Source organism: Sinohyriopsis cumingii, chromosome 6 (genome assembly GCF_028554795.1).
Source record: "Sinohyriopsis cumingii isolate HCF-2022 chromosome 6, ASM2855479v2, whole genome shotgun sequence".
In the NCBI taxonomy this organism is placed as follows: Eukaryota; Metazoa; Mollusca; class Bivalvia; order Unionida; family Unionidae; genus Sinohyriopsis; species Sinohyriopsis cumingii.
In genome coordinates this window covers 143322638-143346149 of record NC_142966.1, presented here as the reverse complement: position 1 = coordinate 143346149, position 23512 = coordinate 143322638, and the positions used below count along the sequence as shown (strand labels likewise).

Below are 23512 nucleotides of genomic sequence, written 5' to 3'. Positions count from 1 at the left end.
TATATCTATTTAAAATGTAATATTATGGTTTATCTACATGACCTCTCGACGGGTTTAGCACAAAAGAATCACCCACCATCTTTATTTTGCTTATTAATACGCGTGGGAGGGGGCGGGCTAATCTATTCAGGAAAATATATCCATGAACTTTCTTTCAGCTATTGATAAATATCGATGTGCATTACTAAATATTCTATCCTCGCAACATTAATCTTTTATTTCAACTTATTTCCATTTTCAAATTTGCTAAAGTATATTGCGGAATAAACGTTATATGTTGTTCTTTATTCCATCCATGTTCATTATGTTCACAGGTCTTGTTCTATTATATAAAAAAATCTCTTTACTTAACTTTTGTCTCATTCTTAAGTAGGTTGTTTGATAAGTTAGATCCTTAAGTCTATTGGGCTCTCACGTAACTAAATTTTATAAATGTTCGGCTAATTATCTTACAATATAGCTCAAAATCATCGAAAACTTGAACAGATCTTAACTGATGTAGCCTTAAAATATATATACATTTACAAATAAATCTCTAAGCATGTTAATGTGGTTCAAATTGCATTCTGTCTATTCGTCCTCCCTAATCCTTTTGCAGTCTGAAGACGATTTAAATGAGGTTGCGCTATCTTATCATTTGTTTTTGTGTTGTTGAATTAAGTATGGAGATGTTTATGTTGATTTATTTAGCTAGAATTATTTAAATGTTTCATCTGCTTCATTTCTAATGTGAACTTTTCAAATTTAAATTTGATTATAAAAAAGTTCATTAGTTCTCTCTGGTTTGTTAATCAATTGGACAGTCCATTCAACTATATTGGGTGCACCTGAGCGTCCCCAGGGACAGGATTCGTCGCTTTTTCTTATGTGATTTTGAAAATGATTTATTCACATTAAATTAGCCAGGATGTCACTGAATCACCTTAATGCAGTAAATTTAATCCCCTTCCGCTGTTGCATTGGAACCAGCCCTTAGATCAAGCGAATAGAATATATGATATGCAAGGTAAAGGGTAACCATTCTTCAGGGATTTAAGGTTTACGTCGTTTTCACGTGCTGTCGTTTAAAATCCCTGGCGCCGATTTGATGCCATCAGACTTTGACACAAGGCATTCAGGCCAATTTTACCGCCATTTTTTGACGAGAGAGAGAGAGAGAGAGAGAGAGAGAGAATTATACAGTTTTCACCTCTTGCAAGAATGGAATAGCATACACTTCGATCTGTCTGATGAAATATCATGCTTGAAGACAAAGTGGCTTCATTTACTAAGACTAATATTACCTGTATACTAGTAATCTAAAAGAAGGTTTAGTGTTTATTATACTCCTTTCAAAGCAGCTTCACTAACTGTCTCAGTCTTACTGATATTGTAACTAGAAATATGTATAAGTAGACAATGCTGGAATTCAAACTTCTCAAAGTTTTTATTTATTTATTTATTTATTTATTTAAGTGCAGTACAAAATTTTACCATGGTACTGGACTATTTACGTATACAATATTTATATCACAGTATAGGTTATTCGATGGATCTATTCGGTTTTATCCCTTTGATTTAATTAGAGACCATCGCGAATTTTGTCTCAGCTTTTGAGAACTTAAAAAATAGAACTTGACTGACTGAAAAATTTCAAACAGTTCTTCGTTTGTCTTCATTAGTTTACTTTTCCCCCTTCGTGATTTCTTAGCACCAAAGATACCATTACCAGTATTGGTAAGAATCATCCTTTCTCATTTTCTCCAAATAATTTCAGGCATGCAAAGCAACAAACGAAAACGAAACCCAAGAGAAAAATTGCACCGATTAGTATATAACAAGCAATCACATGCCAGAATATGAACATGTGGACTGTCCTATCGCACCAATTTCGAGGTTCGTGCAGGGGCGGAAGGTAATTAGGTTTTCCCGTCTTGAACAACCAGTAATTTCCCAAAGCGAACCAGACTGACAGAAACAGAGAAAGACCAACATTGACCACTTTGCCCATAGTGAAAGGATCCCCGTCATCTCTTATTTCGTCTCCCTCATCTCCCCTTATCCGCTGTAGTTGTGTGCACAATAGCAATGTCACTTTGATGGTTCCGAAGATCCCGCCCACCAGCAAGTAGATAGGGAGCTTGGGTTCTCTTGGGCACTCATCAAGGTATTTTACACCTGTATAAAAAAGTGGGGGAAAATAACACATATTCTCGATTGATTATAAGCACAATGAGTTCCCATTTTTGCTCAAACCAATTCGATGTACATTTTGGACAGATGCACATACGTCTGACATTTTGGGGACAGTTATATGAGCGCTTGTAATTACTATTGACCACAAACATTGTCAATTTAGCCAATAGGTTATAACAGTTAATTAACTCAGTTAAATTATTGTTCATAAGAAAAACACTGAAATGGAGAGAAATAAATCAAGCTACACTGTTTTTATATTTGTAAATTTAGCAAAATATCATGAGCTAAAAAAATATTATATTGGCAATTTTTTTGTGCTCGATCATGAGTTTATATGTTTAAAGAGTCAATATCTAATGAGAGAAAATTTTAAGACTGTTTTGTAATTACACTAATATATTATGATCGCACATATACCCGAGTGACTTCACGTGTTTTAAAGTGTAGAATGAGGTCTGAATATAAATGTGGTTTACGCCAGCCTCAATTATAAATATTCAATATATCAGTTAGACTCCCAACTGTATTGTCGCGAGTGAAGGTTAAACTATGTTGATTGCGCAATTTCTGCACAAAGTTTGTATTTAAAGTACACGAATTAAAGGAAAGTGAAATACAGATTCCACATAAACACTGAATGAATACATTTAGTAAATGAAAATGACAACATTTATCTCTCAGACTAACTATAATTGCAAACATTTGGCGTAGTCAGTTGTTATATTGTGCGCCAATAGTCTGGTAAATATACGCACATTATTTCAATATCAGTTCACCGCTGTTATAATTTGTCTACTTATAAATTCAAAAGACTGGTTGAAATATTTGCCTGAAGGAAACAAAAAGAAACAATGGATGCAGTCGGTATTAAGAGTATTTTGATATGAAAGTTTAAACAAGGGTTCGCTGAGATGAAATTGTACTCGAAATATATAAATAAAGAGCCAGTTAAAAGGTGATGGCAATGGGCAGTCGAGTTCGTAAAATGCATGTTCGGTTTACCTCTTGTTTAGCCGATAAATCAACCCCTCACCCGTGATGATGCTGATTTTCAGGTAAAGGACTGATATCACCTATTCACTGAAAGATGCATGTAATACACTTACCGGTATTTCTCGTGGCTGTGGAACTACCGTCGGCTGAAGGGTTCTTTTAGTGACATGTGCATTATATTTCCGGAGCAAATTCTATATTTGTTGACTTGTAAATCCCCGTGGAATGGCACAACCATATGTCCTGTGGCCATTTTAAATATCGCGTTAGATATGGCTGCTACCAATTACCGGTGTGTCTAAAGTGTACACATGATTATTCAGGAATGATTTGCATGCATCGAAATTGCACATTTTAATGAACCGGTTACATCATACCCACATATAGTAAATCATTATCAACACAGATTTGGTGGAGGGGTTGATTTATCGGATTACATCTTGTTCTGTTTGGTGTACCTTCTGTCATTATGAGCCAAGTTAGCTAGTTAGTTACTGAAACATTTGCCCAAGAAGCAATTTAGTTTTTGTTAAATCAAATACTATCAGTGAACCATATGATCTATATTTGTATAAAAAAACTTAAAACACCAAACACTTTAAAAATTACTCTTTTTAAATTTCGTTTTCTCCCTTAAATCAACCATTTCTGCTCCAACCTAAAAATGTGTATGACTGATTATGAAGTTCTATTAATTTTTATTACAATCGTCATTAAAGAGGTATTATGTTGATTCTTTCATTTTTGGCGGCTAAAAGATGTTCAGAGCATGAGACGTGTAAACATATTGTCTCTGACAGAATACGATACAAATGCAAAGAAAGCACTTCTACGGACATTATAAATGATTTGAGTGGGGAATTCACCTGGGAAATATAGTTTGTAATCATGGTCTAAATTAGAAAAAAAAAGATTAGATGAAGTTTGATGCATCGTTATTTTTAGTACTGGTCGTTGCTGTTGATATGATCACGCAAGCTGCGCGTCATTCTTTTTCTAAATAACCTGAGTAAACACGTACACGCCAATCGATGTTCACATTTGACATCGTTGGTGCCTAAAGCAGATGGGTTTCTCACAAAATATTAACTTCGTTCTGTTAAGGGGGGGGGTTTGCACATTTGTAATTCTATATCACAATTAAGCTTTTTTCTCTCTTTTCGCTATCAATTGCACCAGACTTCAAGTGCTCGTGAGAACGCAGAGAAATAGCATTCTCCATCTTAGTGAAATTATTAAATCCCTGTGCTTTGTTCCCATGATGCACCGAGATCATTAGTCTGGTTCCATGATGTGCCATGCACTCCGATACAAGACTAACTAACTGTCAGAGACAGATTTTATTTGTTTCCGGAATAATATATACTGGCTTGCCAATTTAATCCGGGCACTTGCGAGTCTTCGATTTCTTTCTGCTGAAATATATAATTTCAGATCAGCGTTTCAACCATACATAACATTTTCCTCAGAATATCCCATTTAACAGCACACAAATTGGATCAATAGATCCGTCAACATTAATACGATTTCATATAACTCAAAACTGTTCAGATAGCTGAGCCATATTCTCAAATAAAGTCTGCATTTGCTAGGACACGATTCTCGAAATTTTCCAGGTAAAGTTATTATTTATTTCAGTTAAGCAGTACTACCCGGTATATTGTGTTGATAAAACTTTTAATAATACGTATTCTAATCATCAAGTGTTCCCCAAACATCATCCTAGGAAATGTATGATGTTTTTTTTTCTTAAGCCGATCCTATAAAAATTTGTTTGGTTATTTGTTCTAACTAAATAAATAGTGTAAGAGGGACTTCAATGAACAAATAAATAAATTAATAAAAAAATAAATAACAATAACAAGATTTGGAATTCACCGGTTGTCATCTCTGTTGTTGCAAACATATTTCCAGTTGTATCCAGATTTCATAACTTCCCGTCATGCAATTTAACATGGCAAAGGAACGTTAGAGATCTAATTTGCAGCATATATGGCTCATTTTAAGAAAGAACTGACTTAAAATATTGACACTTACGTTATTACATTATCAATAACTTCCTGCCAGGAATGTTTCAGTGACACTCGGTCGCTAATGAGGTGACGTATTTCTCTAATTTTGATGTTATCGTTAACTCTGCTGTTAAGTGGGTAATGGAGGTCGTCAGCCTCGCTTCCATTTTGTGTTTCTATTAAAGAGATGACATTTCCAGAGCGACTTTAAAGATGATACACTTCCAAATTTCAAAACGTGTCATCACGTGACTTTTGTGAATAACCGAACCTAGGTTCCAGGATTTTGTTTATCTATAGATCCAAAAACTTTTGGCAATTCCCCCCCCCCTTTCTCTCTGTGTATGTATGCATGTGTGTGTGTGTGTGTGTGTGTGTGTGTGTGTGTGTGTGTGTGTGTGCGCGTGCGTGTGTGTGTGTGTGTGTGTGTGTACGCACATGTGGGGGTGCGGGTGTTAAACTTTAAGAGAAATCGAATGTTTTGATGTTTTAGCTGTAGTAGAGTTCTTGATTCCTCGCATCAATTTTAATTTGCACTTTTTATTTGAAAGATGTGAACATTAATTAGTGCAACTACCATGCTTTGAAAAGATAAATCGCTGATTGGAAGATGATCACTGTTATTTAATCAAAGCCTGAGAGAAACGTGAGTTATTGAAGAACTTTAAAATTAGCTTGAATAATACTCTCAGCCGAATAATAAATGACTCATGATACTCAATCGCTAAAATGGATTATGTTCCATTTAATTCATGTGTCTCTAACGTATCGAACCCGCGCTTCTATGATCTCAAAACGTTTCAATATAATTTTGCTACATGCACAATTATTCCAATCAGACTTTTTCTCCTTGTCCACTTCAAAGACAATATAACAGCTGATGACGGAGAATTTTTTTTTTTTTTGGTCTAATATAAGCTTTCTAGAAAAATAGCCCAAGACAGCGTATAAACGTACCCTGTTTTGGCACATGGAATCCATCGAAATCTTGACACATGGCGATTGTACATTGTTACGAAGAGAGTATAAAATATGCAAGTGTTCTAAGGTAAAATACAAGACACAAAAACCTGTTCCCGTAGAGATACACGTTAAAGCATTGAAAACTTCATTGCATAAGACATAACCAGTCACTTTATATCGAGTCGGAACGTTAAAATAGTGTCATGGGAGAGATAGAGAGAAGTCAAAGAGCATGAATCAGGATACCTATAGCAAAACAAACCACAAAGGCATTTTTTCAAATATAAAATTTTTATTCAAAATCACTTAACACTAACATTAACAATCTAATTTAACATGAAACATTTTTTTCAAATAACAAACATTTTTTCTCAAATAACACTACATTAAACAAGGCTGACAACGTTGTGAATGAAATTGTGATTTCCACTGTTGAAAATCATTAGGCCATTGATGGACACTACGTTTCCTAGCTTGAGACAAAAGATAAGTATAATGGTCACAGAACCATCGATCTACTTTCACATCGTTTCTAGAAGAAGAACGAGGATCAAAATGAGTCACTAAATGTTCTAAAGAATAGTCCAGACTGCGATGATGCAGAAAATACACACAATATTGTCCACACACCAAGGAATCTGTGCCTTGTAATTTCACATTATTGAATCGTGTGGTCTGAGCATTTCTTCTCATAAAGTCAATGATATCGTCTTCCAAAGGAGGCAATCCATACGAATCAAAATATTCCACACATCCTTCTTGAGCAAAGTAGACGGCTACCTATTGGGTTCCTGGGAGATGACTGTCGTCCGTGTTGATCACATAAGGTTGATGGTCTTGAGGTTTGCGATGAGGGAGTTCATCTTTAGCACATACGACAGGATTCCAAGAAGCACTGTACGAACTGTGGTTCAAAAGATAATAAAGTTCCCAGGTATCCATTTATTTGTGTTGTTGTTTTTTCTTCACAGGTAATGATAAGTGATCAATTCGATCCTGACTTTCTCTTGGAAAATGTCTGACAAGCAAAAGACCTTTAGCTCCGACTTCGGACCCTGGTTCACGAGAGTTTCTATGCGTCTGATCTCCAGAGGCGTTAATGGAGGACAAGAATGTTCACGCAAGCCTTTATACCACTGATGTAACACGACTTCTTTCGAGATGAGACCCCAAGCTTCGTCCAGATATTCGTCCAATTTTTCTTCTTGACTCAACATCAGACATTTATCGTGTTGAATTTGACTGGGATGATCGTTGTGACATCCATAGCAATCTTTCTTGATCAATTCCTTCATTTTTTCTGCCAGGACTGTAGCAAAACAGGAGACTAAATGGGCTTCTTGTTCTGGCCATCGGGACTTCATCATGACTTCGTCGTCTTTGTCTTGGGATTCTTCTTCCACGGTCCCCTCACATTCCGTGTCCAAAGTTTCTCCACTAGGTAAAGAGGGATAACAGTCTTCCATGGCTTCTAATAGTCTAGAATGACTTCTCTCAAACTGTTGATTTCTATCGTATTGTCGAATTTTGCAACAGGATGACGTTCGCTGTGTTTTCTGCGCGTAAAGCTTCTGCAAACTTAAGTTCCACTCGAATCTGACTGGATTTTATAGGGTGGAAATGTCCCTCGTCGCTGCCTTGGTCGGGAGTGAAATCAAAAGCCCACAAAGCATATCCTCCTGCATAATCCTCGTACGATATGCCGTGACTGGTGTTGGTTCCTAACTGTCCGGTGGCTTCGTAGAGGGACAAGTACAATCTCAAGTTATATTTCTTCGTGTCACTAAAGTCAGGTTCAAAGGGTCTGGTACACAAGGTCTTGCCATCGCGACTGACTTCAATTTTGGACACTTTGTAATGTTGAAACTCAAAAGGGTCGACGATACCAATGATTAAACGTTTGGGTAACTGTCCTTGGAACAGATGATCTTCGATCATGGATCGCTGTCCAGCAGGAATAGTGAAAGTTTTCACTTCCACGCGTCGTATCGGATACTTGGCGGTCGTTCTGCTCAACGTGTGACTGATGTCGTTTCCCACTTTAGGTAACACTTCCACCCGTCGCACGTAGAGTCTGGCTTCTTGGATAATGGTTCTGTAATCGGCAGTTGCAGACATCAAATGGAAAGCGGCACTGCCAGGATTGTCTCAGGCGGACATCCACTCCGTTCAACAAATACTTTTCTTGCAACCACATGTCCAAATGCAAGCGATCCATTAGTTCTAAACTAAGACTTAGTTTGATTTTCTCTTGACGTCCAATAAATCCCTTATTGTCATCGCCTGTTTCGTTGAATCGGCCTGCCGTGTCAGGTTTCCATACCACGCAAGCATCCAGATGAGTGTTTTTGGCTTCTTTTCCGTATGTCAAGAGATTTTCCAGGTACGCCCGATAAGGGTAAGTATCCATGCTGCTGCTGACCAGTTTGTTATTCAAGTACAAGTCCACTTCGCTGAACAAGGAATGCATGAAATTGTTAACGGGAGCTACTACCTCACCGTCCCTTAGATTGGGACCATCCGTTGATGTGTCTTCCACTTTGACTTTCAGGTACAAGTAACTACTGTTCAGATCGATGTAATCTTCGGTCTGTCCTTTGATTTCAAACTCGATGGGAGCTGAGGCTGTCAAAGAGGAGACAGGATGAAATTCGACCCACTGGGATTCTTGCATCGTCATCATGGTAGGCGGCATAGCAAACAGATCCAGTTCCGACTTGGAACAGGCGCAAGACTCTCGGTGCATCATTTTTTATCTTTCTTAATAATCGAAAACGTCTAAGTCTCGAACGGTTTTTCTTTTCTTTGTCTTTCTAGCTTTAGAAGTGTTAAGTCTGGTGAAAGGGTGTTTTCTTCGTCGTCTCTTTCTGCCTTGTCCTTGCTGTCTCGTCAGGGAAGTTGGAATGGCTGACTCAGTAGGGTTCAGGGCATTTATAGGAGTTTCTCGCCGACCCAAAAGGTCTTTGCCCGTTTGCAACAAGACATTTTTGCCTGCCCTCAAGAAGGCTTCTTTAGGGTTTTGTTTGTCAATGATGACATTTTGGAGAAATTCTTTACCGTGTGTCAATGCCGCATCTTTCAAGGCGTGCAATCCGCGTGTCACCATCGGTTTCAACACCAGTGCCACCGAACTAAAAGCCGATTTTAACATATCTCTTAAACCGTGTCCTCGCTGTCGAGCAACGCCTCGGTACACTGGATACATGACTTACAACTCGTGAGAGAACCGTTTTCGAAAATGGAGTTTCACCGTGACTTTTCCTTTGGTGAATGGAATATTTTGTCCCAGATCTCCTTTTATAGCAATGTTGACCGTGTCCAAATACGACTTGCTGACAGGCAAATAGTGAGGATGTACAAATTCGCGGTGTACGTGATAGGTGTTACCACCTTCCTCGTCAGCGTTCGTGGCAGAATCCACTTTGAAAGGAATGACACGCAGTAACGGTACGGAGGTGTGTCCCACCACGTTATACTCCACCACATCAGAGTACACAAAGATCAAATTCAGTCTTTGGTTCAGTTCTACTGGGGAACGAAATAACTTGGCAAAAGAATCGTTGTCGGAAATGACTGGCAATTCGTTTTTCTTGAGCATGACCATCCTCATTTCCGTGTCCCCGCCCAACATGTCAAATAATTCAGGACAAAATAAAATGGACATGATTTTACCCCCCTCAGGAAATTTCATTAGGAAGCGACGAGCTACTTTGTGGTATTCCAGGGTGACACTTTTTTTGACACTCTCCAAAGCTTTAAGAAACACGACATTAAACTTGGAAGCTATGGTGCTCACTAAATGTTGATCACTAAAATAATAGCCTGCAGGAATGAACAAGTGATAGGTGGTCGACTTTTGATTTTTTGTGCTAGGGGTTTTCTTATCATATTTGACATTGGCATCCAAGTACTGTTGCAATGACTCGTCATGAACTTCCACCGTAAATATATTTTGATTGGGTAGGACATTGAGGACTTGGGTCGGGTGAATGATTTCTACTAAAGCCACTTCCCAATGGGCTTCGTGATCTAATTGGATGACCTGAGGTAATTTGGCCGTGTAACAGCACAAAGTGTTCTTGGGAAACACCTCCATGGAACTGTCACTGGGCAAGGTTAAGTAAAATTGGTTCTTATTGTTCATAATTCCAGAGTTCTGCGACTGTCCGAGGGGTTACTGGAAGTCAGAGGAGTGTCTCCGCCCAAAATGGGGTTATTGTTGTTGTTGGAGTGGTGACTGGCACTATCACTGGGCACAAGGTTCCCGTTGTTCCCGTTCGAGGAGAATTTCAGGGAGGTATTGGGAAGCAGGTAAACGATGCAACTGCTCAATAAAATGGTCCAAAATTGTTTGTCTCCTTGCTGCAAAATCAAATTGGCAATGGCTGCACCGATGACACAATACACCACGAAGATTTGACAGAAAAAGACGATTTGCATTGTAGGCACACATTCTCCACACCACACTCACAAGGGTTGTTTTTGTAAATTTCTGCAGAGAAGAACTGGGTGAAGGAGTGGTCGCAGTAGCTGAGTCTGTGTGAAAGGGCATGATGGTCACTTCTTTTTATAGTCGATGACTTGCGAAGCGTCGATCCAAGAATCAAAACTGGGTGGATATCCTTTCCAACGTACTTTGACTTCTTTGACACGTCGTTTGCCCACTTACGGGTTCTGCGTTCGAGAATGCTTTCGATGTCGTACACGTCGTTTTCTTTTTTGGTGACACGTTGTAACTCGGGTAAGTAAAACGTTCCTTTTAACACTTCTCCGTTCATGTTTTCCAATTTATAGACGGCAGGATGACGGCCATGCACTCGTCCAGTGACACGAAACAATTCGGTCGTCCAGTTAGGTAAGTAACCTTTGTCAAAAGTGCATTTGGTTTTGCCAATGCGCACCCAATCTCCTACGGTCAAAATTTCACTTTTATTGGGGACAGCCCTCTTCGGGGACGTACCAAACAGACGATCAGACACCAGCACTTCGTTGTCGGGAGTGACCATTTGCGGGGCACGTCCAATGCTTCGATGGTAAGATTGATTGGACTCTTGCACCAGGTGCGGTAAGATGTCGATGTACTTCAGAGTGTGGTGATGCGTAAAATATTTTCACATGCGTTCTTTCAAAGTGAGTTGAAAACGTTCCACGATGCTGGCTTTGGTTTCAGGATTCTCGGTGGTAAAAAAATGAATGTCACGTTTCTTTAATTCTTTTTGGAAAGCTTGGTTCAGAAATTCGGTGCCTTTGTCCGTTTGCCATCAAAGAGGGTGACGACCGCTTTGTTTCAACACCCGTTGCAGGGCTGGCACTAACTCGTGGCTCGATTTGGAAGCCAATGGTACGACCCAGGCAAATTTGGAAAAGACGTCGATGACACAAAACAAATATTTGTAGCCGCGATTGTTGCTGGCCAAATGAGAGACATCGGCTAAATCGGCTTGCCATTGATGATCGATGCCTTCCACTCGGGTGCGACCTCTGGAAAACTTGCGTCGAATGGGTTTGTGTAAAGTGTAGGTAGCTTGTTCTTGTAACCATCGTTGCACTTGAGGTAAACGGAGACTTTTCAGTCGAGTTTTGGCAGCACGATACAATTTTTGAACTCCTCCGTAACCTGCAGGATGGGATGGATCGTAGTAAATGCTGGCAAACACCTTTTCCATTTTTGTTTCTTAATAAGGCATCCACTCTTCGATGATGATACTTTGGGCGGGACGAAAGGGTGGCTTGGAAACGGATTTACGTGTCCGATGGGCTACGGGAGTAGAAGTCGAAGGTAGTGGTGGAGGTGGTAATGGAATGACTTTGGTCTTCTTTTCTTTTTTCACTTCTGGTTTCCCTTCTTTCTTTTTCACTTCTGTCGAAGGAGGAGTGGACATCATCTTTCTAACCCAAGCTTTCATTTCTTCTCGTTGGGGTGTGGGGGGACGGGGTCAACAAGGACGCTGCAATCTTACTAGAAATTTGAGCTGCTGACGGTTTTTGAAAAACTTCTCGTATCTCTTCTTCCTCAGGCCTTCGTGGGGTAGCGTCTCTGGTGAGCCCTGTTGATGGTAGTAGTGGTGATGGTGTGGGGGATGGACTTTTCATCAAGGTCTTAAAATCTTTCAGAGTGGGAAGAGCTGTTTCGTCTAAAGCTTTTTGGTGAAAGAGTTGCAGTCGTTGCAAGAGTTGACCGTACTTTTGCAATTTTTCTGTTTCGGACAAATCTTGGCGATCCATCAAGGACTGCAATTCGTGTTGTAACTGGGACATCTCGCTCAAATTGGGATTGGGAGGTAAATGCGGGGTGCGTTGTTCTTGCCAACGATGGTATTCCATCCATCGTTTGTAAGTCACTAAAGCTAGTTTTCGTCCTTCCATGGGATGTCAGGGGTCAATTTTGAGATCTTGGGACTTCAAAGGTCCTTTTTATCTTGCTCCCACCAGTCCTCCCAACATGGTTCCCAAGACTCCTTTCAGCAATGGGCTTAACAAAAAGGGTAAAATTCCTCCACGTTGAACCAACATCTTCTTCTTTTGACGAAGGGGGATTTTCTTTTGAACCATTTGGCGAAGAACGTGACGATGTTTGCCTAAGCATTGTTTCTGGTGCTTGGACAAAGGGATCGTGCCTTTCAAAACGTTCAAACAACATTCGCACACGGTATCGATGACCTCTTTGGAGGCTGTTTAAATGACTATTTTTTGTAGGGGTGGATAAGCTTTGGAGAGTACAGATAACATGTCCCCATGTTTGACTAAACGAGGAGGCAGTCCTTTCCTTTTCTTTCCTTGGGGCTTAGAAGAGGGATGTTTTCTGGAGGGTGACATCTTTGAGTCTTCAGGAGCACTAAAACACTGATACCCTACTTTGTCACTGACCTTTTTTATACTGGAACGCGTCGCCACTGATTGAATTTACGTCGTATTAACTTGAGGACAGGCATGACACGTCGTGCAGTGGTAGGTAACGGACTAAATCGAGCCAGTTCTTGCTTAGACAAATCCAGTAAACTTTGTAACATGCCCGATCTCTCTTGGACTTTGATTTTGGGAGAAGGTACTTTGTGAGCAGCGGCTACTGCCGCTAAAGAGGAGGGTCCTGCCACTGGAGAAGTTCTTGGTGTCATCAACGGAGAAGTTCTTGATGTGATTAACGTCTCCAAGTACTTCTCAGTTCTTGGTGTCATCAACGGAGAAGTGAATGAACCTGAGGCCACCGGAGACGCAGTCACTGCCGTTGCAGGTCGTGGTTTGCGAGTGTAAGGTTGCGTCCTGGCCGAAGTGCCTCTCTTGCGACTAGTTTTCTGTGGACTTTTCTTTTTCTGTGGACTTTTTCTCTGTTTCTTTTTCTGTGGGCTTTTCTTTGTCCGGGGTGGTGACCGGTAAGAGGAGGGTCCCGTCACTGGAGAAGTTCTTGGAGACACGGGTCTCCTTGGGGACCTGGCCTTGACACCGTGGCTCTTTTTCTTCTTGGAGCTTCGTTTGGCCTTTATCTTGGGGAGAACTTTGGGAGCATTAGGATCCCATCTTAAGAGAGAGCGAATGATGACACGTCCTAGAGTACCGCTCCCTCCAGTTTCAAAATGATTTGCTTTTTGGCTTGAGTGTCGATGCGGGGATATGCCAGTTGGGTCAAAGCAACTTTGTTTCGATCAAAAAAGCGTTTGGTTTGATGAAGAATCTGAATGATCCTTTGTAGTAATTGATGTGCTGTCACCGTAAACCATCGTAAGTCTTCTTTGAGACTGGCTTCTAAGACACGAGCCCGTATTTGTGGATTTTTCCGCGACTTATGCCATGCAAGGCACGAATCAATTTGACGGGAAGATGCGACTTAAGGGACGTCATGTTGAGACTGTGTGAGACAGACGAAAAGTGTCTGAGGTTTTTATAGATTTATTTTGTAGGGGTTAAGTCGAGGACGGAGACGTGTACAGGACAGGCCCTCCGTCCTGACACCAGTGGTGAAACAATTGGGTACAAAATCGCAAATCATCGGGGGTAGTAGGTTTCAAATCAGCGTGTGGAGTTCGAGTGGCATCGTCGTACGCCTGAGTCAGCCAAGGCGTCTCTAACTGTTTGGCTAAGACTTGCACTTGCGATTTATCTCGAGGGCTTTTAAACAAGACTACGTAATGCGCATTGAGACTGATGGTGCGATGGGCTTTACTTTGTTGAAACAAATTTTGAGTGATGTAAACGACACTGGCATTACGATGATGCCCTTTGCGTGTAAACCAAAGTTTAATTTCTTCTTCGTCTTCTCCTAACATGTCGTCGAAAATGACCAAATGGGTTTGACGGGAGTCAGTCGTCTTCTTTAGGAATGCCTTCCACAAACACGATGGAATCGCCTTGACTTTCTCGCAAGAGGCTGTACGCCGATTGCCACTCTTTGTAACACCACACGATGCGTTGAGGTGAACGATCGATCAAATGATGTTTATGTTCGATCAAACGTTTGACAAATTCGGTTTTGCCTGAACCGCTAGATCCAGCAATGAGCATGTTAAAGGGATGGCGAAGATACAAAGCCTCCCAACTGGCACGATCTAAGTGTTCGTCGATGGCTTTGACAGTGGAGAAAGAGGGAGTAGAGACAGCAGAGGTAGCCATAGTGTTAGGAATGTCACTTGTGACAAGAAAACAGACAAGACAAGAGTTTTTATACTTTTTTTAGGACACGTTTATTGAATGTTTTAAACATGAACACGAAAGACAAAAATACATAAAAGCCAAAGGCTTAAATACAACGATAAAAGGCACATGAAAACGATCAACGTGGAATAGAAACAAGTTTCTGTACAACATGTTTTGGGTAATGTTCTGACCAGTTCAACAGGGGGTAAGGTCACACAAGTGTCCTCCCAAAAGGGTCTTTCAGGACTGTCAACGACAGTCCTGTCCTGGGTGACGAGTTCTTCTTCTGGTACTGTCACTAACACAGGTTGAAAAGTGACTTTTTTCTTTGGACGTTGAAAGGAAGGATCACAACTCTCGAGCATACTGGGCCACTTCTTGGGTCCAAGCCTCAAATCCCCATTTTTTCCAGGCACGTACATCTGTCCAATGGGGGTGTAAGTCACAAGCTACACACACATCGTCATACACGTCTTCGGTAGCTAAAAGTTGACGAATCTTTTTTCCCTGTAGAGGTCGAGAAGTATCCAGATGAAAACGCAAGGCTTGGAGTAAAATGAGTCTTTCGTGACCATTTAAGGCCATTTGGGTGGTAAGTACTGTTCGTAAAGAGTCCACAAAGAATCGGCTGGTAAACGAAATCCCAGAAAATAAGTCACTAAGACACACACCACTTGTCGACCCAAATTGAACGGATACAGTTCTTGTAATAAGTGATGGTAATCCTCCACGGTTTGAATATGGTCATTGAGTTCTTTCAACGGAATCTGTTCAATCACATGTGATAAAAGTCGTGGCATGGATTCCTGTTTTTATAGTCCCTTTGTTTCAAATGCAATACACATACTTTCTAGCCAGAGATCTTCGTTCTCCAGTAGGAAATTTAAATGCTCCAAACTGTAACCTTTACTTCAGAGTTCGATTAAAAGTTTCCTCTTCCTCTAAGTAGATTCCACGTAAAATATGTTGGTAATCATTTAACTCTTCTTCCTCAATTCGTTGCACTAGGTGAATCTCGAAGTAACCAAAATGATGAACATTTCGATCATTCACTAACTCAAAGTGTTGAAAAAGGTCTGACGACTGAAACAATTTCTGACGAATCAGTTCTCTTATAGCATTCAGGTACCAGTGGTTCAAACACCGATGACGTAACGGATACAATTGTTCTTTACGTTTCACTTGTATTTTGACCAGTTCTCGGTAAATGCGTTCTCTCAATGCCACAGGCAAGCCACGAATGTTCTCCTGTAAAGTACCCATGAATAGGTTAGTCCGTACAATTGAATTTACAATCTTCTCATAGAGCAAAAGTAATCCACATAGTAATTTCTGACCACTGCCACTCAGGGTAACGTCCAAGAATATCACTGAAATCTTGTCATGTACACGGTGTAAAGTGGTATAATAGGATGAATGCACCCTTGATCCAGAGAAATTTAACACATTAGTTGACTTTTTTCACTTTCCTCTTGTGAATTTCTCGGCACAAAAGTTCAACAGTTACCCACTGAGATTTCACTCTGGCAAGTCCCTGCCAAACTTCCTTGTAAACCTTCTCTTGCAGTTCTTTAGGTAATGATTCAATATTGTTTTTGAAATGGAGTTTAAATACTGGTCTCGGTGATGTCCAACATTTGACTCCTAACCAATCTGGTTTCTTCAACGACATGGTAGGTTACTTCAGTGTGTCGGCCCCACTAAGGGTAAGTAATGACAATTCGGTGACCATCGAGCATGTTCTAGTTAGGCCGAATCTTGTGGTTCCCAGCGGTGAAGTGACACACCGCAACTGAATCACTTGACTTTACCCCTTTCGCCCAAGTAGAAAAATCCGGCTCTGGCTAATTCTTCGGGGGTTGGTCCTCCCAGATACTTAGGCCATTTTCCTTTGAACGATTGAAGACGATTTTCAAAGTCGCAGTATTCAGACAAACGCACAGGGAACGAATATTCGTCTTTCACAGGTTCGTTTCGATGAGGGAAGGGTGGCATGGACAGGAGTTTGCTCAGGGCTGGATGACATCCGTAGGGTGGTAGACGTGAATGTTGACATCCACATTGGCCATGAAACACAATAAAGTGTCCACGATGACCAGGGACATCGATTTTGCATCCATCATGTTTGACACGCACAGCATCACTTTCCATGATAGGGGCAGTGAGAACAAAGTTCCCATGATGCTTTACGGCATCGCTAAGGTCACAACGTACAGCATCGCTTACATCGCAAGGCTCACAATCGCACTCGTCTGCAAACTCCGTTACGCAATTACAATGGTAACCGCATGGACACTTGCAATTTACTTCCGGACATTTTCCGTCTCAATGCATGGGTCTTATCCATCCAATATTAGTCACACTAGGGGAAGGTAAAACTTTTTTTACAATCCCCAAACTAGAACGATGTCTCTTTCAAAGGATTCATCTTGTTCGCTTGGTCTTGACAGTCACAATGAGCTATCGATCTTGGACATTGTCCCTTTTTATATACAGACCAATACCAACATGTCCATACGGCAATGTAAAGTGATTGGGAAGTCGCACTCGCTTCTGGTAGACGATTTGATAGACTTTTTCCAAGGGTCGACTGACGATGTGGTGAGTGGGTAAACGTACAATCTTGTTTGGTTGATAGGTGGTCACTTTAAAGTTGTCATCTTTTCCAGACTGCAAGGCTTCTTTCAATACGCCAAAGTTGACCACTCGACTGGTACGATAATTCAGAGTCAATCCTTTCACTTTACACTTCGTGTGCACTTCTCCTTGTTTGTCCCGGTATTCGTAGCCATAATGTTTAGGACCGCCACTTGCAAAACTTAAAATTTTCTCGTCGGGGTGCTCGTCTGTCCAGGCTTCTAAACGGTCTCCTTCGATGTCAGGGTGCTGTTGAATCGGGTGATCGATGTAAATGCAACTGTCCGTGTCAAAGTACAGGACACGTTCCCCTAACAGATCTAAAGCTTCGTACAGTTTTAAGCGAGCATGAGCTGTCACGTAAGCCGCAATGATGACATTTTCAAATTCGTCGGCTTCTACAATGTACAGATCTTCTTCGTAATTCACTAAGATCAAATCCTCGCGAACGACGTCCACGTGTTTCATGTATTTGGTTTTGTCGTGAATCATCTGAAAGTAGAGGGAAGATTCTGTCAAATACTGCGTCTTGGGTAAACACGGTCGTTGTGCCATTTTACCCCACAAACAATTTAACATCACTTTGGCAAACGATCGTCTGCCTTCGTTTTTCTCGATGTGGTCTAAAGTAATGCCTTCTTGTGCCAGTATTTCTCTTTGAATGTCTTTTGGTCTTTGGGTGTGTGACACCAGGAAGGATAGCTACTGGCTTCTTGTTTCAGTTTCAGAAAGGCATCCACGTAGTCTGCGAAAATGCCTTTCTGACTGGGGTCACCCTTGTGGTATTGTTGTGTCTTGGGAAAGTGGTAAATTTCGTACACTTCTAACAGTTGGTATCCCATGTCCAGAGCTTTGAACAATTCTACGCTCACCCACGTCCCCGTCAAGGCACGTTCTTCCTGGGTGTGCTTACAAGGTTGATCTTGGTTGCACGTTTCGTCACAAGTACGGCACAAAGGAAACATCAGTTTGCCTTGACAATGGTGAGGTAACACAGGATGGTACAAGTCGGTGGGAGGCAAAACTTTGCACTTGATTAAGCCTTCGTATTGCCGAATGTGGTTCAGGTCAATGTGTTCCGTTAACAATTGTATGTGCCCTGCAGGAAAGCGACAATATTTGCACACGTAAGGATACAGCGAACACACGTCCAAGTATTTGATTTCTTCTCCTTTCTCTTCGTCGGCTTGGTACAACAAACAGGTGGCATTGGTCCTTCCTCCGTACAAACTATCCCTCGGATTCAGGGGGTCCATGAAATGGTAACTTTCCACGGTGCGTTTAAATTCGGGATCGGTTTTCAAACGGTGATCGTATTCGTGTTCCCACATTTCCACCACTTGGTATCCTTGCTGTTCTAACTTTAGGCGTCGCTGACAAGTGGCCTGGTACAAGTCTTCCATGGTTCGATGTAAAAACTGATTTTTAGTGTTACGTTCAGGGTAACAGACGGGACATCCGTGAAATAAGCAACCGTTAAACTCGTACACGATCTTGGGGTTTTCTAAGTCCCAGCCATCGACCGAATACGTTCCGATGGTCTTTTCACCCCCTCCGTTGCGGGCATGCTGAATCCATTTGTCTTCCTTGTCGCACAAGTAATGTAACCAGCGTAGGGCTTTGACCGAGTATTGACGTTTGACATAGTTGGTCGATTGAGGACTGATGACAGCCATGGTGTTTTCAGGCATGAATTGTTGTCGGTAGACTAAGGAACATGCTTTGGCAATGGTGCAAGCTTCTTTCAAAGGATCGACCCCTCCGTGTTCCATGAGCAGTTCTCGAAATTTTCCACAGCAACGCCGTAAAATATCCACGTCGGAACGACAATACTTTAACATTTCTTCCTGAAAGTCAAAAGGGTCCGAGGCATGGGCCTGGTACCAAGCGTAGAAAGCTTCTCTTTGTTCGGTACGCATGTTGTCGGGGTCGTAATAGTGAGCCTCAGGCAAATGGGGTAGAACGGCATGTTGATTGGCTTCGGTATTGAAAAAGTGTGGAAAATACCCTTTAGCCATTTCTGTCATTCCAAACATTTTAGGCATTCGACTCAAAGGCATGGCCAAGTAACTCATCGAATCTTTAAACTGTACTTGTCCCACTTGCATGAAAATGATTTTGGCTCCGTTCAAAGTGACTTTAGGACGCTCGGTGCCTTGTTCCGTATAGTATCTGAGAAGAAACTGTCCATCGTATCCGGAAAAATTGTGAGCCATTGCTGTGGCATGACGATGACAATCTCCGTAACGTTCGATGTCCTCTTGGCTCCACGTCTTGTCGATGGGGTCTAAGACCCATCGGGCGAAATCGGCTAGCATGTTCGGTCCTCGAAAGATTTTTTCACGCTCTCCAGGAATCTTACTGCAGTGAGGGCAATGACTGAAGATAGGTTCTTGAATGCACTTCTCGCACGCTCGATAATGTACTTCTCACACGCTCGATGAGCCACGCAGAAATTAGGAATGTGAATGCCGGTCTCTTGCCTACATTCGAAATCGAAAAAGATGAAATTGCCTTTCTTCTTGTGACTATCCTCTTTCTCTTGTTGGGGGTGGTACTTTTGCATGTAGCATTGATGTTCCAAGTCCACGATTCGGTGACAAATGTGACATTTTTTCTTTCCTCGACACACGTGTGCCTTGGCATTATTGGTAAGTATGCCTTGTCCACACGTAGGGCACAATCTCAGGAGTTGACAAGCGCATTTCTTCTGTGAACCTTGCGTCTTCAGATGTTGTTGGTAACAGGCAGGACTGACAAACGTGCGCAGATAAGCAGGACAATGCACTCGTTCTTGTCCTTCGTCCAGACAGGGTTGAGAGGCCAAACGTCCTAAGCATTTCGATCCGCAATGTTTGTGTTGCTCTCGATTGTTATAGCCATAGTCACATTTCTCACAGTAATAACTGTATCCCAGGAATGCAGTGATAGTGATAATGATATCGAAATGTTCATCGTGATGATAGAGGTGAATGTATTTTCCATCCTTAAAGTCTTTCCCTCGAAACAAGAGAGGCCCGCGCAGTTCTTGAGGGTGCACTTTCAAGGTGTAGCGTGGAGCTAGGACATCTTGCAATTTTTGCATTTCAGGAATGCCACAGGGTGTGTCTTTGGACAGACCAGCTTGTTGTAACAGAAGTTCTGCTTCACTTCGTTGTTTGGCTCGGTCCGATCTTTGAATAGTTTCCGAGGCTCTTTTCCATTCTGCCATGTCGTTCTTGTCGGCATAGGTTCGTCCCACCACGATAGCCCTGGCTAAACGCATCTGGTCTTGAGAATTGTGAATTTGGACGAGGCTCTTTTTGGGCTGCGAAGATCGTTCACCAATAACATTTTTATGCGTTGTCCGGTCCCTTGAGGAGGAGAGACGTGGGTCATGTCCAGTGTGGCTTTTCCATCGGTGATGTCAAACTGGTCATTGGATTGTTGCACGTGTTGAATCTTGTCTATGACTTTGGAAGCGGTCAATTCTGCAGGGCTGCTAAACTCGATCCAAACAGAGGATTTCAAGCCGTCGTGTTGTATGGAAAGTATTAAGCGATCGTCTTCTTTGGGTTGACATTGGTGTTTGAGTGTGGTGAGCAAAGAATCCCACATCTCGGTGATGAACCCTTCTGCTTTCTCTAACGGTACTTCGGACTTGAAATCTTTAAACTTCACCGTGTATTTGTAAGCCGTGGTTCTAAATTTTCTAGAGGGACGCTTTTCCGTCTCTCGAATGTGATAGTACTTTTCAGGGTTGACTAAGGGTGGTGAACTTGGGCTAGGTGCAGACTCTCTGGGTTTGAATTCTGGTTCACTCATGTCCTCTTCAAAATCACAGGCATGAATTTGTGCCAAGACGTCACTGGTACGAGGCGATAGATCACGTTTCTGTCTCTTACTTTCTTCTTCTCCTTTCTTCCCGATTGGATTGGATCGTTTCATCTTGACTGCAAAAAGTCAAATGACTAAAGTTTAAACACCATGGGTTACTTTATAGCCATGACAGACCAGCGTATATAAAGGGTGTGTGTCTTGTCCTTCCACTATTCATTTCACTCACAAACCGAGAACAACGATGGACGAGACTACACAAATCGAACTTTTCATCAGAGTTTTGCGAGGGGTCATCCGAAAATTTTCTTCAGACCAGCCGAGGCACTACTCACCCTCCTATCGAGATAAAAGTCAAGATACTTGCTATATCTGTCATAAGAAAGGGCATTAGTCTTCAGAGTGTCCAGACCGTCAAAAAAACAAAACAGGGGTTAAAAGAGACAAAAGTCAAGATACCTGTTATCATTGTCAAGAAAAAGGATATTGGTCTCCAGATTGCCCTAAGAAACAACAGGAGCAAGAAGAAGAAGAGGGGAGTGATGGAGAGGAAGAAGAGGAAGAAAGCAGACAGGTGAAGAAACAGAAACAGGAGAAAAAACAGAAGAAGGGAAGAAAGTGAGAATGAAGAGGAGCAAAAGGCTGTGAAAGTGAAGAACTTTAAAAAAGAGAGAGAGTGAAGAAAGATGAAGAAGCTTATGGACTTTTTAAAATGTTATGTGGTGTTGTGAATTGAATTGTAAAAATTTGTACCAGAATAGAAAGTCTATAAAAAGTAAGTGTCTCTTGGTTTTGATTTTTAGAATAAGAATCTACACTCACTCACTCCATCATTCAAACGTACACTAGGGAAAAAAGGGTTTTGAGATTTAATTGATGTTGGCTATTGAAATATTATTTCTTTTCAAGAGACATGGGTGGCCCTGAAAAGGGCCTTTGGGTCTTGGTGGGTTTTAAACAACAAAACTTAGGAAGCAATCAACTTTAACTGCCTTAAGCCTTTGCCACGGCCAAGGCCTACTTCTGGACTGCGTACTGTCGATGATGATGATTTGGTAGAAATCACTAAGGGTGGTAGGGTAGGTGTTGACACTGGGTTGGGTTGTTTAGCTCTTGAAGGCCTTTTTCTCTTCGGTCGTAATAAAGAAGTCTGATACATTTGTTTCAGACTTCTTAACTCTGCTAAAATGTCCAACAGTATCGTGACCTTTTGACTTTCCCCCTCTTGTTTCTTTGCTGCTGCTGCTTCTTCTTGTTGTTTCTTTCTTACCTCTTCTTCTTGCTGCTGTTGCTGTAGGAGAAAAGCTTGTTCCGCTTCCTTTTGCTGTTGTATAAATTTCTCCAATTCTTCTTTATGTCTTTGTTTAAAATTCTCCACGTGCGGTGATGAAGGAGAAGATGGCGAAGGTTCCGGAATAAATTCTTGCGAAAGAAAATCCACAAAATCCCAATTTAACTCTTCTGAAAGTAAGTCCGGGTTCCCTTGGGTAGTCTCCACGACTGGTGCACCCCAATTCACGGTCTTCTGAGTTTGCGCCATGTTTATGCTCACTGTGTCGCATGGATTGACTGCGCACAAACGCTGGTGCCTCTATGTAGGACATGTGACGTCACGGACTGCTTTCTTCGGGTTGGACAAAGGGTGACTGAATTTTGTAACGCTTGTTTGGATTGGTCAATGAACTCAATCCGTTTCAATCCTTCCTCTCCCTATAAATAAGCGCAGTTCACTGCATTCCTTCACCTGTTCTCGGCACCCCAACATGTGGACCACAGTTGAATCGTCTACTTACCGATGCATGTCCTGTCCAAGTGGACTATTGTCCATAGGACAGAAACAAGCCTGTGGATGAGAAGAATTTACGTGGAGAGGCAAGGATGCCTAAAGAGGGTGTTAGTGTATGGTCCTGAAGTCAGACGTAGTTTAAGTAAAAGAAGAACATCTCAAAGATGCCCTCTATGTTAACAGTAGGGTATGTTAACATAAAACCAAAGGCCCTTTTCAGGGCCACTCCCATGCCTCGAAAAGAGATTCGCTTTCATTGCCTCCATTTTTTTTTTTTAAAAATGTTTATTGTCTATTGTGTGTGTGTGTGTGTGTGTGTGTGTGTGTGTTCTATCCCTCTCCCCTGTTCAATTTCCCTTGTCGCTAAACAGGCCCAAAATATATTCCCATGTTCAATTCCCTTGTCGCTACACAGGCCCACGATTTTCCCATGTTAAATTTCCCTTGTCGCTAAACAGGTCCAAAATATATTCCCATGTTAATTCCCCTTGTCGCTAAA

The 23512-nt window shown here is 41.5% G+C and overlaps 1 protein-coding gene across 1 annotated transcript in view; it reads right to left on the bottom strand.

Moving 5' to 3' along the window:
- Positions 1-1328: 1328 nt before the first annotated feature.
- LOC149798165 (uncharacterized) overlaps positions 1329-23512 on the bottom strand; it is an 88101-nt gene continuing 65917 nt past the window's right edge. The window contains exon 4 of the mRNA XM_089960849.1: positions 1329-2157. Within this exon, the coding sequence (XP_089816975.1) occupies positions 1724-2157 (434 nt within the window). The 3' untranslated portion in view covers positions 1329-1723. The remainder of the gene's footprint in view (positions 2158-23512) is intronic.